A 10,562-nucleotide genomic window follows, 5' to 3' on the forward strand; every position below is an offset into this window, starting at 1 on the left:
TTTGTGCTGGAAATGGCCCAACTTGATGATCACTTTAGATAAGCTATTACCAGCAGGACAGTGGGGTGGGAGGAGGTATTGTTTCATGATCTCTGTGTGTATATAATGTCTGCTGCAGTTTCCACGGTATGTATCCGATGAAGTGAGCTGTAGCTCACGAAAGCTCATGCTCAAATAAATTGGTTAGTCTCTAAGGTGCCACAAGTATAAGTAGGGGCATAGCGAGCAGATCGAGGGACGTGATCGTTCCCCTCTATTCAACATTGGTGAGGCCTCATCTGGAGTACTGTGTCCAGTTTTGGGCCCCACACTACAAGAAGGATGTGGATAAATTGGAGAGAGTCCAGCGAAGGGCAACAAAAATGATTAGGGGTCTAGAACACATGACTTATGAGGAGAGGCTGAGGGAGCTGGGATTGTTTAGCCTGCAGAAGAGAAGAATGAGGGGGGATTTGATAGCTGCTTTCAACTACCTGAAAGGGGGTTCCAAAGAGGATGGCTCTAGACTGTTCTCAATGGTAGCAGATGACAGAACGAGGAGTAATGGTCTCAAGTTGCAGCGGGGGAGGTTTAGATTGGATATTAGGAAAAACTTTTTCACTAAGAGGGTGGTGAAACACTGGAATGTGTTACCTAGGGAGGTGGTAGAATCTCCTTCCTTAGAGGTTTTTAAGGTCAGGCTTGACAAAGCCCTGGCTGGGATGATTTAACTGGGAATTGGTCCTGCTTCGAGCAGGGGGTTGGACTAGATGACCTTCAGGGGTCCCTTCCAACCCTGATATTCTATGATTCTAAGTACTCCTTTTCTTTTTGCAAATACAGACTAACATGGCTGTTACTCTGAAACCTGAAGGCTGATTGGCTTTTGTCTTTGTTGTCTGACAGATCATTGTACTAAACTTTCCCTCCAGGGAGGTTTCTACAGTTGAAAGAATGACCTTTCCTTTGTCGGCCTGTATATCTTGGATGCTGTTGTCCTGCTGCGGAGCCTATACAGGCTGCCAGCCCCATCCTGCTGTGACATTTCAAGATTGTTTTTGAAATTCCAAACTCAGTAAGTGGAAAATTTAAAAGAAAGCCAAGGAGCTTAGGAGAAACATCTGGGGGGAGGGTATCTACACTCTACAGTGAAATTAGATTAAACTCCAGTTTGTCATGTGTTTAAATGGAAAATCCCTTGGAATTAGAAACTTCCCATTAAAATACTTAGGTGGGAAAAAATCAGAATTTGGAAAAGAGGCTTTAAGAATTTTGCCAAAAACTAAACAACAAAGTCTTAAAGTTTCCAGATTGCAATGGAAAATACCCTTTGGGAACAGAGAATTCAACAGCAGGCCCTTCCCAGGACTGGAGTCAGGGAGAGGGAGAAGGGAGGATCCATTCCAGCAGAGGCTGCTGTGATCAGACAAAGGGAGGAGAGAAGCCACAGTAAACAGCTCTCCCTTCACCCAAGACATTTATCTACAGAACAGGTGGGGACCCTTATCTGCCATGGCACTCCTGCTCCAGCCGCAGCTCAGAGCCTGGCTGTGGACAGCACTGGTCTTCTATGTGTTTGCTGGATCCTGGAGGCAGACAGGTAGGAGGTGCACCTGCAAGGGAGGAGGCTGCTCTGCAAAACAAATGTGTTTGGGCAGTTCCACTGGTGCTGGATTTTACCTAATTCCCCAAATAGGCCGGTGGGCTGGCTGTCCTGACAACTTTCTGTGAGAGAGCAAATGAATTGTGCTCCATGTTGGACTCTATTCTGACTGAGGGAAGAGGGATGGCAGAGTTTGTCTCCAGAGAAGTTTGAGAGTGCTCTACTATTTATTTATACTACTTATTTGTCCCCCCAAATGCCTTTTATGCCCTTACAGTCTTTGTTGACACTACATCTTTCAAAATCAGAGGGTCACCTGCTGAATTGTTTCCTATGAAATACCCAGCTGTCCCCGGGTGAGAGACCCACTGCCAGTTAGTGTGAGGCTGACCTGCCATAACTCTTGGAGGCAGAAGGACAGACTCCTTCAGCCCCTGCTGAAGAAAGTTTTTCCAGGTGCCTTTACAAGGCTGTTGATTAGAAAAGACTGTGAGGGAAACCTTGTGAGAAGTTTCCACAGTATGCATCCGATGAAGTGAGCTGTAGCTCACGAAAGCTCATGCTCAAATAAATTGGTTAGTCTCTAAGGTGCCACAAGTACTCCTTTTCTTCTTGTGAGAAGAGCTTCTATTTCTGAAGAACATTGGGCCAATTATTTTCATACATTTCTTGTTATGTTTTATTTATGTATGTTTTACTCTACCTTCTACACTGACACTGGAATGTATTTTTAAAATATTAGTAAGAGTGATTAGGGGGTTATTCTGTTGGTTCATTGAAACCCTGCAGTTGGCTGGATGTCCCCAACTATAGAGATCTGTGCATTTAGCTGTGATCAGAATAGGCAGAAGGTGAAATGGGAATCAAGTAGCCACTAGAAGTCTAGAAAAGCAGCTCTTAGAGGGTGCAGTATCTTTACCTGAGCTACAAGCCTTGCTGGAATGTGCACCGAGGAGACGGAAACAGCAGCTCAAATCCCAGCTAACATTCTGAAAGCACATCTGGCTTTGATCAGGCAGCCTGCAGCTGTGCAGAGAAATGAACCTTTCCTCAGGCAGAAGGGAAAGCAGTATCCATCTCTGAACAGCTCCTACCATCCCCAGGGGGAGCTTTCCTCCAGAATGGAAAGTTGGAAGCTGGTTTTGATAGCAGCACCATACAACTAAAAGATTAAATCACATTTCTGTTTGTTATGTGCACCTGCTAATTTTAACACTTCAGATCCCACAGAAAGATATGCTGAGTACTTATGACTAGTTTACCCAACATCAGCTCTGCCTCCTTTCTCCTCACATGAGAACCAGAAGATTCCCTCCCCGCCCAAAAAGACAGCCAGCCTCCCATTCCCTATCTCCTGCTGCCAGCACTGCTTTTCTGCACACAGAAATTCTGTGTTCCATGCTGGTTGTCTCCTAATCCTGACCCACCCAATGTGATCCTGCTTCCTCCTCCCTGGCCTGAAGGAGTCTGGAACTGGTAGAAGGGGAGTTAGTATACATTAGCACACAGGCCAAGAGAAGAGGGAGGGCTGTGCCTCAGAATCCTAGTTTAGTGCTACCTTCCAGTGGTCAGAAACTCTCCCTCCCTGATGCAGCATTAACCTCCCTCAGCTTAAATCCCCAGGTGACATCCATCCAGGAATTAGCTGGTCTCCTAATGGTTAATCATTTCACTGCACAATATGAATTCCTGGAGGCTGATGCTACAAAACAGTCATGGAAGGAGATCGATTCAGAATCTTTCTCAGACCAAATGGGACAGATACAAATCCCAGCATGGAGGGTTTTCCCACAGGCTTACCAAAGCAGATACTTTTGCTCGCTAACATCGCAGGTCCAGAATGATACTGGCTAGGAGTAAGGAAGGGGTCAATGTCCTGAAACCTTCCTTTTCCTTTCTTGAACTTGCTTTATCTCCCTGATAAAACCCCAATTCTGCTCCCCCAAATCCAACGGTTAGACTATTTGGCACTTAAGGTACATCTACACAGCAGCTGGGAGGTGTAATTCCCGGGGAGGCGGGGGGTAGACATAAACATGTTAGCTTTGTTCAAGCTAGTGTCTAAAAGTAGCTGTGTGGCTCTGGCAGTATCAGGGATGGCTAGCCTGAGCTGCTGCAGCCATGCTGCTATTTTTAAGCACTAGCTCCAGGAGAGCTATCAGCTGTATGTCTACACATGCTGAGAATTACACCTGTATAAATATACAGCTGCTGTATATTTATACCTTTAAATACCACAGGCATAGGCACCTCAGAAATATCAAAGATAGACAGACAGACATGGTTACTGAGACTCAATAGGAAGGGTGCGCTAAGCTGTTGCTCTCTGAAGCTCTGTGGCTCTTTAATGTTTTCCAGATGGGCAGCTTCACACCGAGGACCATGCTGATGTGAATGTGTTTCATAACAATCTGGAGGATGCCAACGTCATGCTAGAGGTTATTTGGGTTATGCTGTGGAGCTTGTGGGAAAGGATGAGAGTGTGTGAGCTCCTGTCGGGAGACTCTGCCCAGTCCAGCTTTAAACACCCAAATGTTCCGCTAGTTCTCATTGCTTTTCTATTTCAGGAGACTCTAGAACAGGGGTTCTCAAACTGGGGGTCAGGACCCCTCAGGGGGTTGCAGGGTCATTACATGGGAGGTTGCGAGCTGTCAACCTCCACCCCAAATCCCGCTTTGCCTTCAGCATTTATAATGGTGTTAAATATATAAAAAAGTGTGTTTAATTTATAAGGGAGGGTCGCACTCAGCGGCTTGCTCTGTGAAAGGGGTCACCAGTACAAAAGTTTGAGAGCCACTGCTCTGGAAGATGCCTTAGTGTACATCTCGGCAAAGTCACTGCCATATTGAACGAGACGAGTGAGGTCCAACTAGTCCAGCACCCTGTCTCTGTTGGTAGCCAGCACCAAATGCTTCAGAGGAAACCCCACAACGGATAATTATGGAATAACTTTCCTTAACCCCTGTAGTTACTGGTTGGCTTATGCTCTGAGGAAGGAAGGTTTAATTATGACATGTTTAGGGGGGTGATAAGTGAATGGGACAGGTCATTCTGCAGTAGCAGTGCTTATTCAAATGAACTGCGAGAAAGCAGATAGGAAGAAGCCCCCTGAGCAAGGACAGAAGGTAGCCAGCTTGGTGCCAGGGTTAAGGGGTAGACTTACCTGAGAGTTCTGGCTTCCTGGTCAGCCCAGTCCTTGAACTTCTTGATGGGACAATAGGGGATACCCAGGGTTGCAGGAACCAGAGTTGGTCCCAGGATATTATAGAGACAAGGGGGGGGGAAGGGGGAGCTAATATCTTTTAATTCACACAGAGTTTTCTTCGGGCCCCTCTCCCCAGAAGAAGTTGGTCCAATAAAAGCCGTTACCTCCCCTTCCTTGCCTATCTCATAAGGTGTACACAAAAGCAAAGCTTCTTGTCGTCACAACACGTCCCACAAGGTGGCGCCTTTGGGCTGATCCTGCTGATGGTGGCTGGATGAATAAACGCGCCGCGGGCGGGCGGCCGCTGGGTAGAGCCTGGGCCTGGGCAGCGCGCAGGGAGCGCGAGGGCGCTCAGAGCTGCCGCGAGCTGCACTGTATTTCCAGCGACGATTGTCCCAAAGGGCGGTCACCAACCTCGGGGCTGGCCTGCGCCGGGCACTGCTGTAGCGAAGTGCAGACTCCCACCGGGACTTGGGGCACTGGGCAGCTCAGATCGCGAGGATCCCCCCCTCTCCCCCAGGGTGACCAGATTCAACAGAGAAAATAACGGGACACATGGGGGGAAGCGCAAAAAAAAAAAAAAAAAAAAAAAAGCGGCTGGAGTTGGCGAAGCAAAACAAAACACGCCGGAGCGGCCAAAGCCGCGATATCGGGACAAATGGTGCCCCGACTGTGCATCGGTCGGGACGCGGGACGAAGACCTAAAACTCGGGACAGTCCTGATTTTACCGGGACGTCTGGTCACCCTACCCCGCGCCCGCAGCGAGGACGTAGCTTGGATCAGGGTGCTTAGCCCTGTGCTGCCTGTTCCTCTCTGCCAGAGAGCCGGCGGGGGCAGGGGCCCAGGCCCGCGTGATGCGCCCTGCCCTGCTGTTCTGCTCCCGAGGACGGGGGACAGGCAGGGAGATGTGAACTCTGCCCGGGGAGAGAGGACACAGCTACAACAGAAAGAACATCCAGGGGCTAACAGCTGGGTGCCTGCTGCGCCCGACGTAGGAGAAAGCAGCAGATGCTGCCTGGCTTCCCCGAAGCTGAGGGGAAAGGCCAGATACAAAGTGGGGGAGGAGGAGGACACATGGAACAGGGATGTAGACAACTGGAGGTTTGAGGAGAGGCAGCCATCTCCCACCCCCAAATGTAGGGATTACATTAACAAAGGCAACGCTGAATTTGGAACAGAAGCTTATTAACAGTGGACAAATTTAGTCGCTACAAAACTCATGAAAGCAATATTCAACTGTCACAGTGTTTTTTTCTCTCTGGCTCCCCCATATGAAAAAAATGGTCTTTGCCCCTGTCGAACACAGAGAAGTGCCCTGCAAGAGACAGAAACAGGGAACTTCAGGGAGCAAGTTAGGGAAGGAGGGAGGAGAGCTGGCCCTCAGAGGGAGGTAAGAGGAGTTGCTGCCCAAAGATGTCAGATGGGGCTAAAGCATGGCCAGCCCTTGTGATACTACCCTGACTCATGATTCTGGGGGCTGGTTTTAAGCTGCTCAGGATCCTAGCAATAACTTCTCTGTGATTTCCCTTCTCCCCTCATAATAAAATTAGCCACCCTCTCCCATTATTTTGAATGGTTTGGAAGCCAGGCTATCCTTGGGTAATATGATCAGGCAGGCTGCTATGAGGAGCAAATGAAGTGAGGAGTGAGGGAGGGGGATAAAGAGGTTAATGTAGAAGCCTGGAAGAGAGACCAAGAAGGAGTCAGACATGTACAGGCTGGACAGAGATGTTGTTGGGTATAGGGGAATGTGGGGAGGGGAGGCAAGAGAAGAGCACCATAGGAGGCAGGGGAACTATGGGATCAGAAAGGAAGAACAGGGCAGATGAGAGGAACTGGTTGGGGAGGTCAAGGATAGGGTGGGAGACAGACATGCTGGAGCCTGAAAACAAAATATAATTTGTTTGTTCAAATGTCCATGGTTTTACCTTTAGCAATAATCTTTGCCTATTGTACTGCATACCCCACACATCCCCCTCCCCGACCTCCTTTATACAATCCTGGATTTGCTAGGGGTGGCAGATCTCTTCATAATCCCTGCAGGGGACCCTCAATTGCGGGACAGTGGTTGGCCCTAGACTTCCTGCTCTCATAGTGCCCTTCTCTTTCAGTTGCTCTGGGAAGGACTGGAGATTGAGGCTAACAAGACAATCAGGCTGCAGGATGAGGAACTGGCCTCTCTGCGCCCAGCAAAGCGATTTCTCCAGATCTTCCAGCACCAGGTTCCCAAGACATCAGAAGGGATCAAGGAGCAACTGAAACATCTTTCACAGGCAGATGCCCCTCTGAGTCTAGTAGAGTTTGATCAGCTTCTCTTCACCAGCGTTTACTGCGCTTATCAGATTCGCTCAATTCAGGGCCTGGACAAAAATCTCTGGATCAGTTTCTTTTCTCAGCTAGTTGATGAAATCCTCCATGATCTCTGCAAGGGATTCTGCCCTGCAAATTCCACTCTCCTGACTTCCTGGCCCTGGAAGGAGAAGCCTTTTTATTTAACCTCACTGAAAAAGTCTTATCATTCCAGCCTGGCCATGATGAAGAGAGGCACTGAGTAAGGAGGTTGACATGAGGAGATTTAATTGCATTCTTATTATTATGAGTGCTGCCAGTCATCCCAGATTATGCTGGTTAATGTGCGGAAGTGCCACCATTCTTCCTCTTTTGCTTTCTGTATTGTACTGGCAACATTCTAGGCATTTATCCAACCAGCTATTGCCCCATCTTTAAATGTGAAACAAAGCCTGGGATGTCTTTTTAGGATCTCCATAGAAGACACACTTCTGAGATGCACTTCTGCCTTGATCACTGATGGCCATTAGAGATGTCACAGCACTTTTTGCAGAAGTCCAGGTATTAGCCTGTAATGGCTGAATTCCATTTCAGGTAATTCCATTTTGCCTCCCTAAATTCCCTGTGGTTGCAGTTGGATATAGTATTTTTCCTTTACTACAATAACTCACTGTATAGCATAGTTGTGCTGTTTATACAGCTGCTGTGTTCCACTTCATAGGTGGCTACACTCTGTGGTGATTCATATTAAGTTCTGACTCATTTTATGTCATCCCATGCCAGGTGCCTGGAACAGTTTCCCAAGTAATGTGCACCCATTTCCTTCCAAAAACTCCTGAAAATGTACTGATTCCATGAACCCTTCTGGTATAGATATCGTTCCCCATTTTGTATTAATACAGAGTGGGCATTTGCTTGTATCTCATCTACTAAACTTTTGAGGGTAGGGATCCAGTTATTTGTTCATCAGATTTTACCTCTTCTAGAGAGTCTTCTTGTACATCTGTGGCACTTTACAAATAAAGTAATTGGAACAATACTGTATATGTGCAATCATTATCTTTATAATCAGGAATTCAATCAATGTAGAGCTCAATTATGCTTCTTTGTCATACTCCTTGCAGCATGGTATTAGCAACATAAATTCAGTTAGTCCAGGTGAGTTTTATTGGTTTCTTGGTTTGTGCTGGGGCTCCCATTTACACTGTAGATGCACTAACCCTGAGCTTCTACAGCCTGCGCTTTGCTGGTTAGGGTCATACTTCCCACACAGTTTCACTAGACCAGAGGTGGGCAAACTGTGGCCTGTGGGCCACATCCGGACCGTAGGACTGTCCTGCCCGGCCCCCGAGCTTTGCACTGGGGAGGCTAGCCGCTGGCTCCTCCCACGCTGTCCCCCGTCCCCGACAGCCAGCACTCCGGGTGGCAGGGCTGCGCACTCCTGCAGGGCAGCACAGCAGCGTGTCTGGCTTCGGCCAGGCGGCGCGGCTGCCAGACATTCTGCTCTGAGCGGCATGGTAAGGGGGCTGGGATCGGGGTCCGGGGGTTGGATAAGGGGCAGGAAGTCCCAGGGGGCAGTCAGGGGACAAGGAGCAGGGGGCAGTTGGATGGGGTGGAGGTTCTGGGCGGGGGAGGGGGCGGGGGCTGGCGGTCAGGGGACAGGAAGTTGGATGGGGGTGGGGTCCTGGGGGGACGGTTAGGGTCAGGGGGTCTCAGGAGGGGGCGGTCAAGGGACAAGGAGCAGGCGGGTTGGATGGCTCGGGGGTTTTGAGGGGGGTAGTTACGGGGCGGGAAGTGGGAGGGAGCAGATGGGGGGGCGGGGGCCAGGCTGTTTCGGGAGGCACAGCCTTCCCTACCCAGCCCTCCATACAGTTTTGCAACCCTAATGTGGCCCTCGGGCCAAAAAGTTTGCCCACCCCTACACTAGACTCACAACTTCCACAGAGGAGCCACTTTCAGAAATGCATGTAGAGAATGACATTCCCAACAGCAACAATTAACTTTTGACCTAGTTTATATTTTTCGCTCTCATTATCTGACAGATGGAGATGAAAAGCAGTAACCCAATAATGAGAGGCCCAGAAGCAAGATGTAGGTTTTGGGGCACAGAGAATGATTTTAAAGGTCAGAGTTACAGTTTTACAGGAGAACAGGGAGTTTGCAAAGCATAGATCTTGCAAAGCATGTAGAAATTGGGACCAGGGTCTTATTTGCATTCCAACTCCCGGAAACTGGGTATAAAATATAACTGCTGCCTCATGCTTTAATCGTACACTTCTTTGTATATCCCTAACCCTAACCTTTCACCCATTTATGGAAGTCACTTAGTCTTTTAAGGGTAAGATCTTGGTGGGGGTCTTGCAAATGAATGTAGTTGGGGTAGAGAACTTGAACATAAGGCTGGGTTTGGGTTTCACAAGACGGTGAAAGATTTGAGACCACAGTATTGCTAAGGCTTGAGTAAGGCTTCCAGGTGAGATGCAACTTTCTTGGTTGAGACTATGGGATTTGATATGAGGACCTCAGATAAGGAGGTACTGTCTGGGATTAGAGTTTTCACGGGTGGTTAGGGCAGAGGTTTTGTCTTCTCTTGAACAAAGACTGCCAATGAAGTCAAGTTGATGCCAAGTTTCAGCCAAAGTTTAGGCTGAGACCTATGAAACCTTATTGAATTTGGGAGCCAAGCCAACGTTTGTCACACAAGACATTAATCCCATAGCTCTGAGGCGCTCCCTAATAGCCATTGCTCCGCTGAACTCTTGGGTTCCCACCACCTCTCACACTACTGTGCTACCACTGCCCTGAGCCCCCTGCAATCTTAGTGCCATCCACACTGGTCTCTCTATTACAGGAGTGGGGCTCACTGAGACACAGTGTGGAGCAAAGGCAAGGACTATGAGAGGATGGACACTGAAATCACCTCTTAGAAGTACAGTGGTGGCTTCCGCCTAAGGCAGGGTTAGGTAGAGCAACAAGGAAACAACATGTTGTGTTATGAAGTCTAGCCACACTATAATGTTAAGAGTGCCCATTTCTTGGCAATGGTAGAGTTCAATACAGGCAGTATCACCATGCACATACTGACCTTTGCCATCCCCTAATGTTCAAAAATCATGAGCCAGGCACCTCCAAAATCAGGAGATTTTTAAAAATCATTCACATTTTGGGTTATTTTTATTTGCCTTCTTGTTTAGGAGCCTTTAGGATATGCTTGGCTCATGTTTTCAAACTTTTCTCCATAACCACAAGAGCTTGAAACGTAGTGGAGTGTTTTTGTTATGAAAGCCGAGATCACAGACAGACAGAATCTGTGAATTCCAGCAGCTGAAGCTTTAAGCAAAACACCATAGAATACCAGGGTTGGAAGGGACCTCAGGAGGTCATCTAGTTCAACCCCCTGCTCAAAGCAGGACCAATCCCCAATTTTTGCCCCAGATCCCAAATGGCCCCCTCAAGGATTGAACTCTCCACCCTGGGTTTAGCAG

General features: G+C 48.2%; 1 protein-coding gene across 2 annotated transcripts; it reads left to right on the forward strand.

Annotated features, from left to right (window-relative positions):
• On the forward strand, nt 1–8,107 carry FAM180B (family with sequence similarity 180 member B). Of its 2 annotated transcripts, XM_073348341.1 has the most exons (4): nt 1–1,054; nt 1,468–1,579; nt 3,941–4,020; nt 6,900–8,107. In XM_073348341.1, the coding sequence occupies exons 2-4, from the start codon at nt 1,492–1,494 to the stop codon at nt 7,341–7,343; spliced, it is 612 nt and encodes a 203-aa protein (XP_073204442.1). In that variant the 5' UTR covers nt 1–1,054; nt 1,468–1,491; the 3' UTR covers nt 7,344–8,107. The 2 variants fall into 2 exon arrangements, with proteins under 2 accessions (XP_073204442.1, XP_073204443.1); XM_073348342.2 differs by lacking the exon at nt 1–1,054 and having other exon boundaries at nt 1,303–1,579.
• The last annotated feature ends 2,455 nt before the right edge of the window (nt 8,108–10,562 follow it).

Source organism: Lepidochelys kempii, chromosome 6, assembly GCF_965140285.1.
Source record: "Lepidochelys kempii isolate rLepKem1 chromosome 6, rLepKem1.hap1, whole genome shotgun sequence".
NCBI classification, from domain to species: Eukaryota; Metazoa; Chordata; order Testudines; family Cheloniidae; genus Lepidochelys; species Lepidochelys kempii.

What these genes read in the sequence shown, in the direction of transcription:
- FAM180B (XM_073348341.1), top strand. Translation starts at nt 1,492, where the DNA reads ATGGCACTCCTGCTCCAGCCGCAGCTCAGAGCCTGGCTGTGGACAGCA. An exon ending in TGGATCCTGGAGGCAGACAG is followed by an intron (nt 1,580 to 3,940) that starts GTAGGAGGTGCA and finishes AATGTTTTCCAG; the next exon opens with ATGGGCAGCTTCACACCGAG. An exon ending in ATGCCAACGTCATGCTAGAG is followed by an intron (nt 4,021 to 6,899) that starts GTTATTTGGGTT and finishes CTTCTCTTTCAG; the next exon opens with TTGCTCTGGGAAGGACTGGA.